The sequence below is a fragment of the Elephantulus edwardii genome, unplaced genomic scaffold, assembly GCF_000299155.1.
Source record: "Elephantulus edwardii isolate Elephantulus edwardi_28Jun2011 unplaced genomic scaffold, EleEdw1.0 scaffold00093, whole genome shotgun sequence".
Lineage (NCBI taxonomy): Eukaryota > Metazoa > Chordata > Mammalia > Macroscelidea > Macroscelididae > Elephantulus > Elephantulus edwardii.
Genome location: NW_006399843.1, coordinates 2585306 through 2608182, shown reverse-complemented (window position 1 = coordinate 2608182; position 22877 = coordinate 2585306). Strand labels below are relative to the sequence as shown.

Below are 22877 nucleotides of genomic sequence, written 5' to 3'. Positions count from 1 at the left end.
ACACAGTCAAATGCCTTTGCATAGTCAATGAAACACAGATAGACATTCTTCTGGTATTCTCTGCTTTCAGCTAAGATCCATCTAACATCACCTACAATATCTCTAGTACCATGACCCCTTCTAAACCCAGCCTGGACTTCAGGCAGTTCTCTGCTGATGTACTATTCCAGTCATTTTTGGATAATCTTCAATAGAATCTTGTTCACATGTGAATATTATAAGCATTCAGTAAAAGTTAACTTCACATTACTCCCTGTGTCTCCAACCCCTCTTCCTCCCAACTAGCCATGCTCCACACTCAATTCTTGCCTAATTAATGTCCATTAATTTTCTCCCAACTTGCTCACTTCCCTCTCTCTTCAGCCACACTTTCTCACTTCCCAATCATTCCTCAACTCTCTAGGAACTTGTTCCAGCTTTGGTAATTCACTAAGGATTTTCATGTGGTCCTATTTGATATGTACTTCCTATCCTCATCTTATTGACTATGATCCCTTCTTCCTGAGGACAGAACACCCTTCTACTTCTCTTTCTGCATCTCTGACTATATCAGATTCTTTCTGCATTTACTATTGATTCCTAGCTCTCCCCATTGCTCTCCATCCTGCCTATGCCTGCCTTAGGCCATGTCTGGCATCTAAATCTTTATTTCTAGCTCTGATAGTTCTGTAGAGTTTCAGAAGTTTAGCTGCTTGCTGAGTCTCTCCCCTGAGAAATCCAACATGCTTCTCAACTCACTATGCCTAAAATGGAAATCATCCTTTTGTTTTTTCATCCAAGACTTGTTTGCCATTTGTATGTTTACTTCTTTATTTACTAATGGTAAGGTGCTATGCTGCCAACTCAAAGGCGATTCGAATCCACTAGTTGCTCTGTGGGAAAAATATGGACAATCTCCTCCCACATGATTTACTGCCTCTGAAAACTTGCTGGAGGGTCAGCTATGCATTGTTTCAGTTTGATGATACATAACAACAGTAACAGTTGTCATTAAATTTATAACTTTTCTCCTAAAAGCAAACAATCACCAAGTCCTATTAACAGATCACTTTAACACTTCCTAAGACTAACTTTTCCTCTTTTTCTACTTTTCAAGTCCAAGGCTTCACCATCCTTGCCTGGACTGTAACAACAATGCCTTGTCTCTGACTTCAATCTTAAGTCTGTCTTGACTCCCACCGCCACAATCTACCATATTGTTAATAACATAATTAATTTAAACTGCAACTCTATGTTAAAACTTACAAATAACAAAACAAATAAAGCACACAGTCCTTGTCAAGGCCTATAAATTTTCCATGGAAGAGAATGAAGGAGCAGGGAGTAAAATTTAATAAAGCAGAAGCTTAGGTGAAGTGAATAACAATATAATATGTAATATTATAATATATTGCATTGGGAAAGTCAGGTGTCAGGGACCTCTCAAGAGTACTGAAAAGCAACGACTTTATGCTGGAGACTAAGGTGCACCTGATACAGGCTACAGTCTTCGTAATTGTGTTCTATGCATCGGAGAGCTGGATAGTGACTAGGGATAGAAAGAGAATATCACTTCACAGCCTTTAAGCTGTGGTGTTAGAGAAGAGTGTTGAATATACCATGGACTGCTAGGAGAACAAACAGGTTTGTCCTGGAGAGGGTGAAGCCGAGCTACTCCTTGGAGTCAAGGATTCTGAAGCTTCGTCTGACATACTTTGGGCATGTTGCAAGGAGGGACCAGTCCTTGAAGAGGGGCATCATGTTCGGAAGAGTGGAGGGACAGTGGAGTAGAGGAAAACCCTCAAAGAGAAAGACCGATTTAGTGACTGGGGTAGTGGGAATAGGTGTGTCAGAGACAGGTTGGCACAGGATAGAGCAGGGTTTAGGGCTCTTGTACATAGTTGCTATGAGTCACAAGTGACTCAACAACACACATAACAACAATAACATATTATATAATCAGACATTGTAATTCATTAATTACATTAATCAACCATAATGTTTATGTGCTCTAGTGGCCTAGTGGTAGGAAACTGCACTGCAATCCCAAAGGCAAGCAACTGGAACCTACCAGCTGCTCCGCAGAAGCATAGGCAATCTCCTCTATGTGATTTATTGCCTCTGAAAAATCCACTGGAGGGACAGCTATTGGTTGGTTTCTACTTGACAGCATACAATAACAATGGTTATGAAACAAAATGTGTATAAATGAATGGATGAAATATGAATATGATTGATAAGTTTTCATGCATATAAAAAATTAAATGCTAAAGTGAAACAGCCCGCAAATTTTCAGATATGATTCTAACTCATCTTTCCAGATTTACCTACCATTAAGACTCTACAATCTGTTTTGATTTTCTCATCCCATGCTTTTATTTTTTAAAATTATTTTCATGTGTGTACTGTCAAATCAGATCTGACTGGTACTGGAGGAGATTGTCCCTCCTTCTCCAGCAGAGCATCTGGTGGATTTGAACCGTCCATGCTATTTCTATACTTTCTATCTATACCATCATTGAGTTCTTTTTTTGTTATTTCTTAATTTCAATGAAAATTTACAGAGACTTTGGATTTCCATTCATTCATTGTTGCACTTTTCTCCCCTCCCAACCTTCCCCCCCAGTACACTACCCTCTTGGAAAAGTAAAAGAAAAATTCTTTGTTTTACAATCCCTCCCCCCAGGTCCACTCCACTATGCAGCCTTCGCTCTGGACTCCTTTCATGACAAAAATACCTAATCACATATCCCTTTTAGACAGTTTTCTCCCTTATCTGTTTCAATGCAATATACATTATTGAACCCATCTTTCTCAGTCTCCCCCCAACCCCAATATCAGTCCTGTTTTACAACAGTGGCACCATGCAGTATTTGTCCTTTTGTGACTGAGATACTTCACTCAGCAGAATGTCCTCCAGGGTCACCCATTTTTAATAATATTGCATGAGTTCCTTGTTTTTCAATGCAGCGTAGTATTCCATTGTGTGTATATACCACAGCTTCTCTATCCATTCCTTTGTTGATGGGCACTTAGGTTGTTTCCAACTCCTTGCTATTATGAACAAAGCCTCGATAAACAGGGGTGTGAAGAGTTCTTAGGTGGTATAAATAGTTAAGGAGTTCAGGGACTATCAACCAGTTGGGAGTTTAGACCCACCCAGTTGTTGTTGTTGTTAGGTGCCTTGGAGTATGACCCATAGTGACCCTCCCAACAACAGATCTCAACCCTGTCCTATCCTGTTGCCATGCTCACACTTCCTGACACATTAGATCCCACTGCCACAGTCATGGTCTCAATCCACCTGGTCAAGGGTCTTCCTCTCCTTCACTGACCTTTCCAAGCATCATGTCCCTCTCCAAGGAACAGCCCTTCTTTCTTTCAAAAAAAGGCATGTCAACTTATTACAGAAAAATCAGCCACGTTGTTGTTGTTGTGTACCCTCAACTGACCCACAGGTGACCCTCTGGTTTTTAGAGGCAGTTAATCACATGGGAGGAGAATGCCCATCCTTCTTCCACAGAGCAGCTGGTGGATTCAAGCCACATGCCTTTGGGACAAAGCTTCTTGCCACTAGGCCACCAGAGCTCCCTAAAAATCAGCCAGTGTTGTTTGTACTGTCAGTTTGCTTGGACTCATAGAGGCTCTGAAGCCTGCCCTGTCCTGAGCCAGTCTCACTGACTTCCACACACCTACCTCTACTGCCCGTTACTGTATCAATCCATCTCCTCCAGGGTCTTCTTTATAGTGACAATGTAGGGTTACTATGGATTGATATGGTTTTATAAGAGGTGGTTATAACTTTTGCTGAACACAGTAACTCTAACCATAATGCCTTTATTTTCTTCTCCTTATCACTCAGCTCAGGTATACCTGCATCAGGAACCAAAAGAGGGTAGCCCTTCCCAAACAATAAACAAAAAATACTTGTTATCTAGTAAAGTTTAATAAACAGGTAACTATGTGAAAGGAAAGGCAGCACACAACAAAGAATATATTAGTATATACCCAGTATACAATGTTGTTGTCAGGTGTCATCGAGTCCAGTAAGACTCATAGCAACCCTATGAACAGTGGATCTGAACCCCATCCTTTCCTGCACCATCCTCACATTTCCTGACACACCAGAGCCCATTGTGGCAGTCACCCTGTCAATTTACCTGGTTGGGGGTCTTTCTCTCCTTTGTTGACCCTCCACCCTTCCAAGCATCATGTCCTTCTCCAGGGAAAAGCCAAGCCCATCCTAGCAATATGCCCGATATATGTGAGGCAAAGCCTCCTCATCCTTGCCTCCAATGAGTAAAACTGTGGTCCACTGCTGTCTATGACTGTGACCTGTACATGTACAAGACTTTCTTTCAAGGTGCCTATAGGACCTTTCAGCTAGTAGCCAAATCTACGGTGAGACGTCTTGCATCCCAAAACACAGAACTAAATCACTACTCTTTTTCTGGATTTTTGTGTATAATAGTTTTGATGTTAAATATTACCTAATCAGTTATGTTTACATAAAATAAAGCTTCAGGGCAGAAAGCATGCTTTATTTATATTTGTCTCCTTATGACAAATGCCCAAGTAAATCTTTATCAAGCTCTTATCCCCAGACACTCACAAACATAGCGGGAAAGAGTAAACTCAGGCACTGGGATGCAGACAATGAATCTTCCTGATTGGGGGTTCTAAGGTCACAGGAGGGTGAGTAGGACTCATCTGTAGCAGGACTATGACTTCCAAAAGCAGCTCTTTTTCAGGTTATTTGGCCAACATGTTAATAATCTAGAAGTGAAATAACAAGCTCGGGTGAACACCTAGGCCCTCGGGCGACAGCGGCTAGTGTAAATGGCTGGCGAAGAGACAAGATTCTGTCAAAGTTTCCGCGGCCCCATCGCCCTATCGCTTTCCCGCTGGAGGCTGCGCCCAGCGCCTCGGGCTGCCAGGATGCCTCACCTCGGGCTCCTTGGGTACCGCAGACACTCAGCCTCCAGAGCGCAGCCATGACTGTCCTTTGGGCTCAAGGTCACTCAACAACCCGGAAGCATTCATGTAGCAACGCCCTCCTCATAACGAGGCAGCGGCAGGTGCTGAGCGAACCGGAAGTCGGCTGGGGTAGCTCGCGCCGGCGCACTTGCGCGTTTGACAGGAGGCGGCGAGGCTTGGCAGCGATGGCGGATCTGGGGGAAGCGGATGAAGCGGAGTTGCAGCGCCTTGTGGCGGCGGAACAGCAGAAGGCACAGTTCACGGCACAGGTACCTGGAAGGCCGCGGCCCTGGAGTGGGAAGGGGAAGGAAGGTGTAACGCAGATTCCGGGCGCCCGCGGGGTTCCTCAGTGAAGCCAACGACTCTGCTGCGCCTCTTTCTCTTCAAAAATTACGGCCATGCCTTTCCCTGGCGGGGTCCGAGAGGTGCTTCGGTGCCCGTGGAGCCAGCCCAGCGTGGAGTGAAGACTGTAAAGCAGAGGAGAGCTTTGCGCGACTCAGAGGGACGGGGGGCTAGCATGGCGGCCAGGTGTGGAAAGCTCTGCATTCTAGTTTTCTATCAGCCTCCTACACGCACTTGCCCTTAAATTAGTTGCACACGGGTAGTCCTGGACGTAGGAGGCACCTCTTGTACGGTTAACCAGCCATTTGTTGGTTGCTTGCTTGGTAGCTTCTTCTCGTTGATAACGTGTCGCTCACTCAGTGCTGGGGAGTTGGGACTGACTCATTCATAACTGACCCTGCATTGAGTTTGCTCGAGGCTCCAATCACACGGAAGAAGATTGCCCATCGTTCTCCCTGTAGGAGCAGCCGGTGGCTTCGAACCACCAGAAAGGCATACCCTTCAGGGGGCCGGAGAGACCTCAGTAATGAGGACCCAGTGCTGTAACCCACCGCTCATAGGGATCATGTGGGAAGGTGATGTGGGGACACATACCAATCATGCTAAGCAGCGGAATTTTTGATGGGGAAGAATGTGAAATTATTCCCTACAGTTTAGGAAACACAAGGAAGCCAGTGCTTATCTATTCTGGCACATACTTGGCATAAGTTGATATTTATATAAAAAGTTCAGACTTTTAATAGTTGTTGTTATGTGCCGTCGAGTCGTTTCCGACTCATAGCGACCCTATGCACAACAGCCCTAAACCCTGCTCTATCCTGCACCAACCGCACCGCCTCTGACACACCCATCCCGATTACCCCAGTCACCGAATCAATCCATCTCATAGAGGGTCTTCCCCTCCTGCGTTGTCCCTCAACCCTCCCAAGCATGATGTCCCTCTCCAAGGACCTGTCCCTCCTGGCAACATGTCCAAAATATGTCAGACGAAGCCCCAGAATCCTTGCCTCCAAGGAGTAGCTTGGTTTAATCCTCTCCAAGATGAATCTGTTTGTTTTCCTGGCAGTCCAGGGTACATTCAGTACCCTTCTCCAGCACCACAGCTCAAAAGCATCCACTCTCCTTCTGTCCTCCCTAGTCATTGTCCAACTCTCTGATGCATAACAAGCGATTGCAAATACCATGGCCTGTATCAGGCACACCTTAGTCTCCAGAGAGACACTGTTGCTCCTGAGTACCTTAGAGAGGTCCCTAACAGCAGACTTTCCTATCGTAATACGCTTTTTGATTTCCTGACTGCTGGTGCCAAGAGTGTTGACTGTGGAGCCGAGCAAACTGAAGCTGTGAACACTCTCAATCTCTTCGTCATCCATCCTGATGCTGCCAATTGTTCCAGTGGTGAGAATCTTTGTCTTCTTGACATTGAGCCTTAGTCCATATTGGAGGCTGCAGTCCTTGACCCTTCGGAGCAAGTGCATGAGGTCCTCCTCAGTTTCAGCAAGCAGGGTTGTGTCATCTGCATAACGGAGATTGTTACTAGACCTTCCACCAATCCTGATGCCACAATTCTCCTCATAGAGCCCAGCCTCTCTGATAATCTGCTCTGCATAGTTACAAATAAAAATTATTCTTTCTGGGGGTGGGGAAGTAGTAATACTGTGATAAAAAAAGTCGTATTTTAGTGTTGTCGCAAATAACATGACTGAACCGCTGGAAGGGAATCCCAGTTGTAGTTAAGGGCTCCCTGTGGTTGGTAGCGATGTAGTAAGGCCTCCGGGATGAGCAGTGAGAACCCTAATTAGAAATACAGGCATAGGTAGGTACCATTCTGATGCACACCTTTTATGGGCCTGTGTGCATGTTTTTCTGCTGAGCAGAACCAGGAAGGCTACTGTCCTAGGGGTAGGGAGCTCTGATGGTCTAAGAGTTGCTCTATCCTGCTTCTAAAAACTATTGGAGGGCCAGCTATTCCAGAGTTAACCAGTTTGAATCCACCTCAAGAGAAAGAAGGGCATTCTCTTGAAATTTACCACCTTTGAAAATCCAGTGGAAGGTCTGCTCTAGGTCAATGTGAGTTGTTTGTTGTCTCCAAGTTGATGGGTCCTGAGTAAGAGATGGGGTATTCAGTGTACATCAGTGCTTGCAGATGTTAACATTTACCATCCAATCAGAATCAGTAGGGGGAGGGAAAGAGTTGATCCTATGGGAAGTCACTTAATCCAATTAAGAACTTAACATTATCTATTAGAAAGCTACATAATATGTAGTCACAGAACAACTCATTTATTTTAAATTATTGAGTACTAAATAACAGGTCAGACAAGGCAGTTATCAATGGTCTTCAAGGAGGTAGGAATTTAGAGACTTTGGATAGTCTAGTCTTAAACTCTGGTGGCCTAGTGGTAGGTAAGAAGCTGCACTGCATTCCCATAGGCAGCAGTTTGAATCCACCTGCTGCTCTGCGAGAAGGCTCCTGTTATTTCCTGCTTCTCAAAACCACTGAAGGGCCAACTCTGAGTTGATTCCAACTCAGTGGCACCTAACAACAACATATTAAAGCAAACATAGGAGTGATCTGATGGGAAGTAGTTGAGGAGGAAGGAAAAAGGATTTTGTTGCCATCTAGGGGTGAGGATCTGGACTATCTTAGTGAAAATATGAGAAGTCAGGAGAGAGGGCTCAGCTTGACTGAAAGAATGATTTTGTAAGTTTCAGAAAATTGGGACAATGGTGGGGGGACACAATTTTGTCCTATTTCTACAGATCCAATGGTTACTGCTTTTCTTTCCTCTTATTAGGTGCATCATTTCATGGAACTATGTTGGGATAAGTGTGTGGAAAAGCCGGGGAATCGCCTAGACTCTCGCACTGAAAACTGTCTCTCTAGCTGTGTGAACCGCTTCATTGATACCACCCTTGCCATCACCAGTCGGTTTGCCCAGCTTGTACAGAAAGGAGGGCAATAGGCCATTTGGTGGACCATGACAGAAGCTGCAAAGGACTTGTTATTAAAGTGCTAATGGAATATGGATGTCATCCCATTGCTGTGTTAACATCAGGCTGTTAGCAAGCCTCTTGGTGCTAAAAAGTAATAGATCAAGTGTGCAAAAAGGGTTAAATTTATTTGAAATTCAGAAATTCCAGATTGTATAACATCAGTCAATAAATGTGAATTGTCCAAGTCTCTTTGTAATCCCATTTTAAGACTGGATTAATATAGGTATCTCTAACTGGTAGAAAAACTAGAAATAACTGTTCCATGGGGCAAATGGGAATAGGACTTCAAATTCTGAAAAGCCTTATTTAAGAGGCTTGAAAAACTAACAAAACTTTAGCTAAGGCAAAGATGAGTTTGATGTTAAAATACATGAAGAAGAGTTTTATTGCTCACACATGACCCAGAAAAGGTAAACATGGCCCCAGAAAAGAATACACAAGATGCCATATTAGTTGGGAAAGAGACAGGCCTCCTAGTATTAGAAGGGAAGACCCAAATGGAGCCACGTTCTAGAGATGCCTTGTTCCCCTAGACCACCTTCCCCACTGTGCTTACAGTCAGAACAGTACTTTTTACAGCATAGAAATAATGGTAAAACTCAACAAAGATTTCACCTACTCCAAGAACTTAACAGTTGGTTTACATTAAGAGGTAGTAATTAGACTTATGTGTTCCCTTAAGCCCCCACTAATACCAAAGATACAAATATATACCATATTAAACGGACAGGTACTACGGTTGTAATATTGCAAATAAATATCCCTTAGGGTAGCACCTACTCATAATTTAAGAGATAGGGAGCCTCCGGCCAACTGTTATTGCAAGACTAAGCACTCTATTAGAAATGTGTAAAGAAGAAAAATTTAGTAATGAGAACTGGAAGATATTACCACCCCATGGAATGCTGACATAGTTCTGATCTGTTGCTGGTGTTGTATGCTGTTATGCTACTATGGAGGAAATAACTTGGGGAAGAGGAGACCGAGGAGGTTAACTTTTCTCTCATCATAAAAAAAAAATTCACTTGTGTTCTGCCTGTCTTCTATGATCATATTTTGGGTCCTAAGGAATTGACATATTAAAGATCATACAATATTTAGAAATGTAGCTTCTGCCTAGAGTTTTGGTAAAAAGGCAGACTGAAGTGGTGGATATGTCCCTGAGAATCCTGTTTGATTTTAGCACTGATTCCACTTCATTTCAAGGAAAATCTGAAGTTTGTTAGCAGATTGAGAAATGAACACAGAAAACAGCCTTTTAAATTGCACCTGCAACCCTGAAATCCTGTTCAGAGCACCATTAAACAATATTACTAATTCCTAGTTTGTCCCCATTTGGTTAAGAGTTATCTAAGAACTTCAGAAATAATTTGCAAGCATAAATCCATTCAGATAATAGCAAGCAGTGGAACCAGAAAACTCCACTTAATTTACCCAGAATATTTAGGGTACGTTTAAGTATAGTTTAATAGATCCTGTCCAGCAGGGAAATTTTTACTGAGAAAAAAAAACCAAAACAAACCCAGGGCCTTTTATTAATAACTATCTACAGATGTCAGGAAGGAAAAGGTTTGTTCATCTGCCCATTTCCTCATTTAGTAAACTGGTCCACACCTGTGGGGACAAAATATAAAAGGATCAAAGCACCACGGCTAGAAACTTAAAGTTTTGGTTTCCTACTAATAATGGGCAACAAGAGCACAGGACACTGTTCTCTTGCCACACCATTCTTTTGGGCACTGTTCAATCCACTTCTTGATTCCAGCCTTTGCTTTCCCTAAATGCCAACATTCCAACAGGTGTGCCCAGGCCAATGCACGTTCCACTTTTCTGGGTCCTTTAATTTGCTATATGTATGCTAAACTAAACATGATTAATTGCAAAAAAATAATCTTTTCAAGAAACCTTCGTAACAAAATACCAGATTCCCCATTAATAAAAAGGGATCAGGTTTAACAGGCTAAATACACACAGATGGCACTGGACAGCTCTGACCTTGGGCCCCTGTGCTGAACAAGTCACTGGCAAAAGTCCAAGGGGTTAGGGCTGTATTAGTAGAGTCACACGGGACACTGAAGAACAGATCACTCAGTCGTCCTCTGAACTCTCGGCAGACCTCTCATCTGTAGCCACTTTCCAATTTGTGCGTTTGTTTGTCCTTTCCTGGACTTCACTGTTAGCTACAGGGATAGGAACTTTCTTCTCTTTCTTTTTCCTTTTGGTTTTCTTTGTATCTCTTTCTTGACTGTCCTCAGAACTGCTGGATGCTGAGTCATCTGACTGTGAAGTGTCACTTTCTGACTCTAGAAACAAAGCAGGCTTTTTGAGAGACTTTTTCCTGGACTTTTTCTTGCGCTTCTGTGGCTGCTTCCTTTTCCTGGTGCTGGAAGCCTCCGCTTCGTCTGAGATCTCACTTGAGGAACCTGCTGTTTCATCTGCAGCTTCCTTTTTGCTTTTCTTCTTTTTGTGTGACTTTTTTTTCTGCTTTTTTTTGTGAGACTTCTTTGACTTCTTGTGTTTGCGGGATTCATGGGTGGTTGATTTTTCCTGGGGAGATGCTTTTTTCCCATTGACAACATCTTGTTGATCACTACTAATAAAGTAAAAAAGAAACTTTTACTATAGAAAGGAAAAATGTGGTTTTTTTACATCTTACTATCTTACATTCTGGATAAGAAGTAACATTTTAATTTTAAATTTGCGCTTTAAATAGAGTCGTTCAGATCTGGCAACTAAGTAGTTAAGAAGTTGTGCTGCCAGTCCAAAGGCAGGCAGTTTAAATCTAACATGCTCTGTAAGAAAAATATGGGTAGTCTCCTCCCATGCTTTTTACTGCCTTTTGAAAACCCACTGGAAAGTCAGCTATGAATCAGTTCCAACTTGATGGTATACAACAAGAACAACAGATTTTACCTATTTTATTAACTGTTTTTGTTTTGTCTTTAAAATGAAAATAATCTGCCATACTGAGTTAATAAATATTAGTCAATTAGAGTCAATGATTTGAAACTCATACCTGACACTTCAAGTAGGTTTTCAGAAGCAATAAATCCCATGTGAGATTACCCATCTATCACCCATGGAGCAGGTGGTAGACTTAAGCAGCCTTCCTCTGAGACAGCAGCACAACTCCTTAACACTAAGTCACGAGAATTCCCTCTAAACATCAGGGAAAGGCAAAAATACATTGACTCATTTTCAACAAATGATATTCTTTGTGGATGTTAGGAACTCAAACTTTACAGCACACATACATAATTTCTCATACACACAACCCCCCTCCTGCCCCAATCCTCTGTCCCTTACCTGTCTGTCTCAAATTCTTCAGGATATAATTCTTTATAACCACTGTGACCCCATCTGTAATGTAAACATATTACACAGCATTGGTAAAGCAACATATACATTCTAAAAATTAGACTTAAAAAACAACTATGAGATACCATCTCACCCCAGTCAGAATAGCAAAATTTAACAGAACAGCAAGCAACAAATGCTGGAGGTTGTGGAGAAACTGGAATCCTTATTCACTGTTGGTGGGAGTGTAAAATGGTGCAACCACTGTGGAAGGCTGCATGGCGCTTTCTCAAAAAGTTGCAAATAGAGATAGCATTCGACCCAGCAATTCTACTACTGGGAATATACCCCAAAGAGACCATAACTGCCACCCAAGCAGATACATGCACACCCATGTTTATTGCAGCTTTGTTCACAACTGCAAGGAGTTGGAAACAACCTAAGTGCCCACCAACAAACGAATGGATAGAGAAGCTGTGGTATATTCACACAATGGAATACTATGCTGCATAGGAAAACAAGGAACTCATGCAGTATTATTCAAAATGGGTGAGCCTGGAGGACATTATGCTGAGTGAAACAGCTCAGTCACAAAAGGACAAATACTACATAGTGCCACTGTTGTAAAACAAGACTGAGATCGGGGTTAGGGGGAGACTGAGAAAGATGGGATAAATAATGTATATATACTGCACTGAAACGGAGGGAGAAAACTTTAAAAGGGATATGTGATTAGGTATTATTGTCATAACAGGAGTCCAACGAAGGCTGCATAATGGGGTGGACCTGGGGGGAGGGACTGTAAAACAATGAAATAATTTTACTTTTCAAAGAAAAGAATGAATTGAAGGGGAGGGGTGGACAAGGAGAAAAGTGCAACAATGAATGGAAAATCCAAAATCTCTGTAAATTTTCATTAAAATGAATAATAATGAAAATACTAGTCTTAAATGTATATGCATACACAAAGGAAAAGGAACCAGAGACAACAAAGTCAACCCTATTTCGTAGGACAGTGGTCTCGATGGCTACATTCTCTGCACTGCATACTGTCCTTTTAGGCTAAAGCAGTTTTTTGTCCACTTGTAAAACAGAACTTCTCCACTGTTAGGTGTCAGAGTTGACTCATAGCAACCCTATGCACAATAGCTCAACTCTGCTCTATCCTAAGCCAGTCTGTTTCTGAAATACCTACTCTCTTTACTCCAGTCACTGTGTCAATCCATTTCATCTCCTGGCTCTTTCTCTACCTTTCCAAGTATGATGTCCTTCTCCAAGTACCTCCTGACAACATGCTCAAAGTATGTCAGATGGTGCCTCAAAATTCTTGCCTCCAAGCAGCAGCTTGGTTTCACCCTCTCCAGGTCAGACCTGTTTGTTCTCTTGGCAGTCCATGGTATGTTCAATACTCTTCCCCAACACCACACTCAATGGCATCAATTCTTCTGTCATTACTGAGCTCTCAGATGCATAGCAGTAATTGGGAAGACCATGGCCTGGATTAAGTACACCTCAGTCTCTAGACTGACATCATTGCACTTTATCACTCTGGAGAGGTCCCTGACACTGGATTTTCCTAGTGGAAATTCATCTTTTGATTTCCTGACTGCCTGTGCCAAGAGTATTAACTGGGGACCCAAGCAAGCTGAAGTTGTTAACAATCTCAACCTCTTTTTCAACTATCATGGCTCAGTGGTAGAATGCATCCTTTACATGCATGAGGCCCTGAGTTCAATCTCTGACATCCTCAAGTGTCTTGTAAGAAACACTAAAGGACTGTTAACTCTTCTTTAGCTATGAAGCACTCTAACAAAAACACACCTCCTAGTCAGTGAAAAAAGACGACCTACTACACTCAAGTGAGACTGAAGTAGTAGCTGAAACATAGCAACAGTTATAAGGCTAGCAAAGAACCTAGTCATCATTGTACTTTGCTTCACTTGAGTCAGAACCTACTCCAGTGTACCTAATAATCTTTCTGAAGTTCTACTAAACTGGGGCTACATTTAAAAAATCGATTTACTGAGATATAATTCACACCTAGTAAATTCATCTTCTTTCAAATTCAGTAGATTTTAGTATATTCACAGAGTTGAGTAACCATCACCACTACAAGTATCAAAGCAAGTTTAGCATCTCAGAGAGAAACCCCATATCCATAAGAAATCACCCTCCATTTCTCCCTTCCTGGCAACAACTAACTGACTTTCTACCTGTGGATTGGCCTATTCTGGACATTCCACATTAACAGGATTGCTGTGAACTGGAACTAACTTGCCAACAGAGGGTATTTTTTGGTGGACAGACATCTCACATACATAAAGCTATAGTCTTCTGAGTCTAGCTTTTATCACTTGTGATGTATTAGTACTTTGTTTTTTATTAGCAAATTCTATTTCATTGTATGAATATAACATTTTGTTTAGCTATTCATCAACTGGTATGTATTTGGACTGCTTTGTATTAGCAAATTCTATTTCACTGTATAAATATAGCACATTTTGTTTAGCTAATCATCAATTGGTATGTATTTGGACTGCTTCTACTATTTGACAACTATGAATAAAGCGGTTTTGAATACATTTGTATACAAGTCTTGTGAGGACAGTTTTAAAAAGTATCTATCTTATATGGTGCCACTGTTGTAGAATGAGGCTGGCATTGGGGTGGGGGTAAGACTGAGAAAAACTGGATGAAATATGTTTACGGCATTGAAATCTATGGGGGAGAGAACAGTCTAAAAGTATTATATTTTAGGGCATTATTTTTATCGTAGGAGTATGCAATGAGGGTTGTAGAGTGGATTATATTTGGGGCTAGGGGATGGGGTTTGGGGAGGTGCGGGGGGATTGTGTACCAATGAGGGAGTTTTTCTTTTGCTTTTCAAGGAGAGGAGCAAATGGGGGGGGGAGGGGTTTGTGCGGGGAGAAGGGTGCAACAATGAATGAATGGAATCCCAAAATCTCTGTAGATGTTCATTGAAATGAAAAATAAACAACCTAAATTAAAAAAAAAAAAAGTATCTATCTTAGGGAGCTCTGGTGACCTAGTGGCAAGAAGCTGCACTGCAATCTCAGAGGTGCGCAGTTCGAGTCCACCAGATGCTCTGCTGAAGAAGGAGGGGCAATGTCCTCCTCCTGTACCAGTCAGATCTGATTTGATGGTACACACACACAAAATAATAAAATAAAGTATCTATCTTTAGGCAAGTATCTTTAAATGTCATCGAAATTTCATCACAAACCTGTCTGGCATGTTTGCTTCATAATCATATAATTTCTTGTTCCACGATTTAGCTTTAAGAAAATCATCTTCCAGTGTGCCAGAAATGTCATGCCTTGGCCTCCAGTAGTCCCTCTGACTTTCTTCATCAAAACCATCACTACGCATCCGACTGTAAGAGAAAGCAGAAAAGTACTTTTAGATTTAAGACTATCTGTGAAGTTACTCCACGGAACACTGTAACTCATGGACAAAGTTCATGGAACTTGCTAAAAGAAAAACAAAACAACCTGAATGTGTACTGTTTTAAGACATCATCTGTTCCACTCTCTACATCCGCAAACCTGTCTAATGAAACAACTGGAACACTTGCTTGGATTGGACATTACTGAGTCCTAAAAAAAAGAACAGACAGTAAAATACAGGGAAATCACGTCTGGATTGTGATATGCTATACCTGATTCTCAAGCAGAAGGGCACACAAAGAAAGAAAATATTCTGAAATAGTCTACTTTCCCTAGAAACTATCAATTCATTGTAGTATGTGGTCACAGTGGGACTAAGGCATAAACCATGGTTATCTTGGGCTAGGAAAAAAAATGGATAGTCTTTGGTCTAGCCTCTTTACACAATGTCCAGTAACTAGGCAGCAAATCATCAAATTGGCTATCAGAAATTCTTAAAGAGATCACTATGTACACTGTTCTAGCTTCTGGAAAGATGAGAAACCAGAGTGTCTGCCATTACAGTAGATTATATTTTGAAGGTTAGAGTCTACCTTAGTAGAGCTCTGATGGCCTAGAGATTATGTTCTAAACTTTATAGTTTACAGCTCTGGTGGCCTAGTGGGTAAGGAATTACACTGCTAACCCAAACTCAACACAGTTTGAATCTGCCAGCTACTTCTCAGGGAAAAAGACAATCTTCTGTGTGATTTACGACATCTGAAAACCCCTAAAGCATAATCCGTAAACTGGCTCTGTCTTAAAATAGAAATTATTTTGTTCCCAGAAATGCCACTTGGAATTGAACAACCTAGTATAAATCATCTATACTACATCTAACAATTAAAACTTTCAGAGTGAAAACAAACTCTGAAAGATTTTTCTGTTGGCAACCACCTTTTTACCATGGACACCCTAAATACTTGTCTAAAACAATTCACACACAACCAATCACATCCCAAAGTTCACATATACCATGAGTAGACACACTTTCCAAAAATACTGCCTTATTAACTACTGACTTGCCAAGATGCTTTAGAAATCAGGATTACTAAGATTTACTCACTTTTCACATTCACAGCTTCTACATTCAGGCCTATCATCCCCACGAAAATGTTCCCAACTCTCCAGATATTCCTGTACCTCAAAAAGTAAACTACAACCAAGTGAGCACAATCTTTTAAACTCATATTAAAACTAAGAAGGTAATGTAAAAGGCTATGTGAAGCAGCAAAGACACAGGTGAGGTACAGAAAAGCCTAGAAGGAGTCAGCTAGACAGTCACCACAAGGTTGTGTTGTCTTGGTTCCAACACATAGCAGCCAAAGGTACAGAATGAAACACACACAGTGCAGGACCATCCTCCCACCTGCTGCTGTGCTTGAGCACACTGTGGGAAACCACAGTATCAATCCATCTCAGGGAGGATAGGCCACATGGTAACAGCAAAAAATCTTAGAAGTCATTAGGCAGAAGTTATTAAAAATATTACAAGCAGAATTACTCCATCACCCAGCAATTCTACTCTTAGGAGAGACCTAAAAGACTGCAAGCAGGAATTCAAACAGACACACGTAGACCAGTGTTCACTGGAGCACTATTCACAGTAAACAAGACACATATAACCCAACTCTACATTCACAGAGTAACAGATAAATGTGGTGTATTTGAACCAAATCTCATCAAACCAAGTAAGTCAAAACACTGCCATCAGGTTGATTCTGACCCAGCAACCCTTTAAGGACAGGACTTCCTCTGAGGTTTCCCACATCTCTGTCCCAAAGAGTGGCCAGTGGAGTCAAGCTACTGTAGGAGATGGGTTCTTTAACCACTGCACCACTCTCAAAACTCACTGCCATCGAGTTGGCATTGACTCATAGCTCTACTGGGTTTTCAGAGGCTGTAAATCACAACTTTCTCTGGAGAGGACACTGGTGCATTCAAACTTCATTTCACCTCACATACTCTGGGAATGTTATCATGAGGGACCAGTCTCTGGAGAAGGACACACCAAGCTTGTAAAAGCAGAGTGTTAAAGAAAGACCCTCAAGAAAATGGATTGACAGTGACTGAAAGAATGGATGGGAGAACACGAGAGACTGTGAGGTATAGGAGCGGACAGAATCTTGTTCTGTTTTACACAGGGGCATGAGTCAGAAGTGACTCAAAAGCACCTAACAATTTACATGTGGGGTTCAGAATAGGCAATTTCACAGAGTGGAACAGAGAATACGAGGTCTGGGAGAAGGAGGTAATGGGAGTTCTTGTGTAATAATATGGAGTTGGGATGATTGGAAAAAAAATCTGGAGGACAGTAGAAGTGATGGTTTTACATAACATTGTGCACTTAATGTCACTCAATGATGCACTCATTAAAGTACTGGGAATCCAAAATCTCTGTAAATTTTCATTAAAATTAAGAACAAAAATTAAAAGAACAAATTTTAAAAAATTATTAAAGTAGCAAGCAAATGTTACAGCATTTTTATGTTCACATACACACACGGAGAGACAGAAAAAAGCCATGAGTCAAGACAGCCCTCAACATTTACATCTGTTCAAGTTAGAATTTTAAATCTGCCACTGCATTTTAAGTATAAAGAAAAGGGTTATCATAGCCATTACCTTTATGGTTGGACTAGATCAAGTTTAAAAAGAAAAAGCTTAAGGACTCACAGAACTGAATTCTGGATGTATATCATTCACCTTAGTATATCAACTGTTTTTAAACAACAGTTGACAATTCTGAAAAAGAAAGAATCATTTTACTTCTTAAAGCTTCAACTCTACCTTGAATTACCAGGCAACATTTTCCTTTTGGTTCCCCGGTAAGCATCTTCCATCTGTTTTTCTAGTTCTCTTATTTTCCACATATCTGATTCTTCCTGAATCTAGATTTAAAAAGAAAATAAGAAGTTGGATAAGAGGATATGAAAATGGTACTAACACTTTATATCATAATATAAATAAAATCTTCATTAATTATTTGATTACAACTACACCACTTCTCATTTATTGACACGGTTAGGTTCTAAAGACAGGTCATGTGAAATCACAGTGCCCACCGTGTCCCTGAAACTCATTCCTTGCCACCACAGAATCTGGGAATTGGGGCTGGTAATGTATTGTTTGCCTTCCACTCAGTGAAGTGATCCCACATTTGCTGGCTCTTGGTCCTCTTCTCATCTCCCTCATCTTTGGTCCCTTGCATGGCTCACCCAAGATTGCATGTCACCCAACAACTGCCCCAAAACTTTCTGGTCAGACTGAGACATCAAGTACAAATGAGAGGAAGTGTCCAAAAGTCAGATGGTCACTGGCCTTTGCATGTCACCATTGTCACCTGTGTTTCTAGTTTATCATTCGGGATGGCCCTCAAAGGACATCCCAAGGTAAGCACAGACCACTGGAGGTGACACCTGAGAATTTTTTCAAAATTGTCAAAAATATGTTGGCACCAATAAATGACTAGCAGATATAGATTATAACCAGACACTTAAAAATCAATTGTGGTTCTCTGTATAAAGAACTAGAGTTCTGTCCACAGATGAAGATCTTACTGTGTAGAGTTAAGCAATCAGACCAGTAAATACTGGTAAAAGCAACAGAATTTTTGAATCCCTGAATATACTGCCTATCACCTTCCCAATTTTTTAACTGGACCATAATTAGGAAATGATAATCCCATGTATTTCTAAGAAGCTTTACAATGTTAATCATCTCAATTTAACCTTAAGCAAATTATGAGAGAACTAAAGCAGGTACCATTATTACAATTTATTAAAAAGGAAAAAAAAGGTGGTAATAAATGATTTGACAAAATTAAAGAAAACTAGTAATGACAAGCCTTTAAATTCCAGCCTAAATTTCTTTTCACATCATACTTCTTGTCAAAAGTATAGCAAAATCGGCTGGTCCCAGTGCAATGGAGGCCACAACTAATTGATCATAGCCAGTTACAGATTTCTTTGTTCCTTCTCCACTACCACTGCTTCACTTGACCAGTCTTAAAAAAAAAAAAGTACAGCAAAATAAACTTTTATGATTGCTAGAGAATTTTTTGAAAAGCAAACAACTGACCAAAGACAAAAATATCTTTCAGTTCTAAGACCTTTTAGATAATTTTGTAAAATCTGTAGTAAATCTTTCTTAGCTACCACTTTCAATTCTAAGTGCACCATACAACTAGGAGTGGTTAACATAATCTCAGGGGCTGTTCTCATGAGTTATACCACAATCAAAAAATCTGGTGATATGACAGTAATAGCATTTATGATCAAACCAAGAGCCTCAGAGCTCACTGAAGAAAACCAAACATGGATCCTTGGCCTTAGATGATTTTATTGGTTCTCATGACCTCTAATCTGTTGTTGGTAAGTGCTGTCCAGTGATTTCAACTCATAACAATCCTATGCTGCTTCTATAGGGTAGTGTAGCCTCACAAGGTTTTCTAGGCTGTTATGTCTATGTTATTGCTGTTGTTATGAGCCATCACAGTGCCTGTGACTCATAGTGACCGTATGTACAACAGCCCTAAACCCTGCTCTATTCTGTGCCAATCTTACTGTCTGCAACACAGTTACCCCCATTACCAGTCACTGAATCAATCCACCTCATAGAGGGTCCTCCTCTCCTGCGCTGTCCCTCCACCCTCCCAAGCATGATGTCCTTCTCCAAGGACTGGTCTCTCTTTGCAACATGTCCAAAGTATGTCAGATGTAGCTTCATAATCCTTGCCTCCGAGGAGCAGCCTGGTGTCACCCTCTCTAGGTTTGTTCTCTTAGCAGTCCATGGTATATAGTCTCCTCCAACACCACAGCTCAAAGGCATCTATTCTCTTTCTATTGCCCCTAGTCATTGTCGAGTTCTCTGATGCATAGCAAGTGATTGCAAAGACCATGGCCAGTATCAGGTGCACCGTAGTCTCTAGACTGACATCATTAATCTTCAGTACCCTGGAGGGGTCTCTGACAGCACTTTCCCATTGGTACTAGGGATATTGTAGCTAATGCTAGATGGATCATGGCTGAAAGCAGGGAGTACCAGAGGAATGTTTATCTGTGCTTTATCGACTATGCAAAGACATTTGAATGTGTGGACCACAATAAACTGTGGCTGACTCTTGAGAAGAATGGGACACTGCAAAAGCATACATTGCTTGGCCAAAGCCATCAACCAGACTGCAGCAGCTTTGTTTAAAATTGACAAAAGGAGCATTGAAGACTGTCTTAAAGAATTTCTAGTGCTTGCATCTTTCAGTCTTTTGAAAATTGGCCAGGAGACAGATAAAACTACAAGAAATAGAGAATCTGTTTACTTACTGCTAGATATGATTGTGCAAGAATCCCCATTCCTCTCAATGGATCTTTTGGAATCTTGTTTTCCTTATGTCTTGCTAAGAAATGCACACTGTCTACAAGCAAAGTGTTATATTTTCTGCATACATTATCTACTATTAAAAAAAAAAGCATGCATTTTTGTTGCCTCAGTTTTACCTGTAAACTGTGGAACTATTTCACCTTGCAGCCTGAAAAAGAGTTTTGTGGGTTATAAATTTCTTTCATACAGGTGTATTTTCTGATCATTGATTTCTTAATATAGTTGTTCTACAATAAAAACTTGGCTGAATAAAAAATACAGAAGAATGGGAATCCCAGAACACTCGATCATGCGTATGCAAAATCTATATTTGGACCAGTAGGCAGTCGTCAGAATAGAGCAAGGAAACACTGCATGGTTCAAAATTGGGAAGGGTATACACCAGGGGTGTGTCCTATCTCCACACCTTTTCAATCTACATGCAGAACAGATTATCCGGGAGGCTGGGCTCTATGAGGAGAAATGTGGCATCAGGATTGGAAGAAGACTCATTAACAATTGTGTTATGCAGCTGACACAATCCTGCTTGCACAAACTGAGGAGGACCTGAAGTGCTTGCTGCAGAAGGTCAAGGACTGCAGCCTTGAACATGAATTGAAGCTCAATATCAAGAAAACAAAGATTCTCACCACTGGGCCGAACGGCAGCCTCGATATAGATAGAAGAGATTTGAGATTGTTAACAGCTTTAGTTTGCTTGGGTCCACAATCAACACTCTTGACACCAGCAGCCAGGAAATTAAAAGACAAATTGAGTTGGGAAAGTCTGCTGTCAGAGACCTCTCCATAGTTATCTCTATAGCCTGGAAAATTTAGTAGATTGCCAGGCCTGTGTCCCACTGAACAGCTATCAAATCAATAACTCCCAAAGCACTATGCTGAGTCTCAACTTTTCTCCTTTCCTCCAACTATGATTTTCTAATTGTTTGGCTACCCTAAAAGCACCTCAGTAAACCCGACCAACTCATCACCTTTCCCATGGCATCTGTCCCTTTTCTTAGTGTCCACTTTAGATAATGCTATCATCATCCACCCAGTCAACACAAACTGGTTATAGTTTATGTTGTTGTTGGTTCTGTTGAGTCGAGTATGACTGACAGAAACTCTATGAGCAAAAGATATGAACCCTGTTCTATCCTGCACTCACACTTCCTGACCCATTAGACCCAGAGCCCCAGTCTATGTCAATCCACCTAGAAGAGGGTATTCCTGTCCTTTGCCAACCTTCCCAGCATCATGTCCCTCTCCCAGGAATAGCACCTCCTGGCAATATGCCAAAAGCATGTGAGGCAAAGCCTCATCATTCTTGCCTCCAAAGAGCACTCCAGCTGTACCCTCTCCAAGACTTATCTGTTCATTCTCTTGAGCATCCATGAGATGTTCAATGTTCTCTTCTGCAACCCTACAGCTCAAAGGTGTCAATTCTTTTTCTGTCATTCTTATTCACTGTCCTGCTCTCAGATGAAAAACAAGTGATGAGAAAGACTATGGCTTGACCTAGATGCACCTTAGTTCTCAAACTGAAATCATTATTCCTCAGTAATTTGGAAAGGTCCTTAACTGCAGATTTTCCTAGTGCAATGTGTCTCCTTATTTCCTGACTGCTGGTACCAAGGGTCTTTACTGTGGATCCAAGCAAGATGAAGCTGTTGACAGTTTCAATCTCCTTTCCATCCATCATGATGCTGCCTATAGGTCCACGGGTAAGAATCTTTGTTTTCTTGACATTGAGATCCCATCCACACTGAAGGCTACATACATTTCTTGATCTTCTGTAGCAAGTGCTTTAAGTCCTCCCCACAGTCAGCAAGCAACGTTGTATGATCTGCATGAAGTCGCTCTAATTCTGATACCACATTCCTCTTTACAGAGCCCAGTTTCTCTGATAATTTGCTCTACATACAGATTGAGTAGGCCTAGAAGAGATTACACGCCTGATGCACTCCCTCCTCAATTTTAAACCAATAAAAGTCATCAAGGTCTTTAGGTTCTATATCTTAATTCCTCTTCTTCATCACTACTGTTATTATTCTTTTTAAAAAAAAAAATTCGGATTTTTTTTGTTCATACTATTTTCCTTATAATCCTTCCCATACACTGTCTTACAAAATTAATCACCATTGATCTATGCCCCTTTTTACACCAACTTTTCAGATCCCCACTGGGTCTTTCCTAATTCCTTCACCCTCTCTCTCCGTCAAAACACTGTGACCCCTGATACCCTCTACCCCTTCCCTTTTTGGATTACTTTCACTTGAACTCTCAACACCTTCATTTGGATTACTGCAGCTGCCTCCCAACTGATCTCCCCACAGGGGTACTACCTATCCAGCTAATAAATCACCCTTCTAAAATATGACTGTTTGAAAGCCTTACTTTAAATATGTTGTTGTTATTGTTACGTGCCGTTGAGTCGTTTGCAACTCATAGCAACCCTACGTACAACAGCCCTAAACCGTGC

At 41.3% G+C, this 22877-nt stretch overlaps 3 protein-coding genes across 4 annotated transcripts in view; 1 reads left to right on the top strand and 2 right to left on the bottom strand.

The window, feature by feature from the left end:
- The window catches only part of SDHD (succinate dehydrogenase complex, subunit D, integral membrane protein), a 15507-nt gene extending 10532 nt beyond the window's left edge, over nt 1–4975 (bottom strand). Inside the window, exon 1 of the mRNA XM_006890781.1 lies at nt 4927–4975. Coding sequence (XP_006890843.1) covers nt 4927–4975 — 49 coding nt within the window. The remainder of the gene's footprint in view (nt 1–4926) is intronic.
- Nucleotides 4976–5141: 166 nt separating this feature from the next.
- On the top strand, nt 5142–8264 carry TIMM8B (translocase of inner mitochondrial membrane 8 homolog B (yeast)). Its single transcript, XM_006890780.1, has 2 exons — nt 5142–5225; nt 8097–8264. The coding sequence occupies exons 1-2, from the start codon at nt 5142–5144 to the stop codon at nt 8262–8264; spliced, it is 252 nt and encodes an 83-aa protein (XP_006890842.1).
- Nucleotides 8265–10383: 2119 nt separating this feature from the next.
- Nucleotides 10384–22877, bottom strand: part of LOC102873121 (chromosome unknown open reading frame, human C11orf57) — a 17630-nt gene continuing 5136 nt past the window's right edge. The window contains exons 2-5 of one of the 2 annotated variants that reach the window (XM_006890778.1): nt 17829–17929; nt 14837–14986; nt 11602–11655; nt 10384–10888 (exon numbers count right to left, since the gene is read on the bottom strand). In XM_006890778.1, the coding sequence (XP_006890840.1) occupies nt 10384–10888; nt 11602–11655; nt 14837–14986; nt 17829–17929 (810 nt within the window). The remainder of the gene's footprint in view (nt 10889–11601; nt 11656–14836; nt 14987–17828; nt 17930–22877) is intronic. The other variant, XM_006890779.1, reaches the window with a different exon arrangement.

Excerpts from the sequence above, each read along its gene's own strand:
- TIMM8B (XM_006890780.1), top strand. The coding sequence starts at position 5,142 with ATGGCGGATCTGGGGGAAGCGGATGAAGCGGAGTTGCAGCGCCTTGTG. Across the intron at positions 5,226-8,096 it reads AGGCACAGTTCACGGCACAG|GTGCATCATTTCATGGAACT; the intron begins GTACCTGGAAGG and ends TCCTCTTATTAG.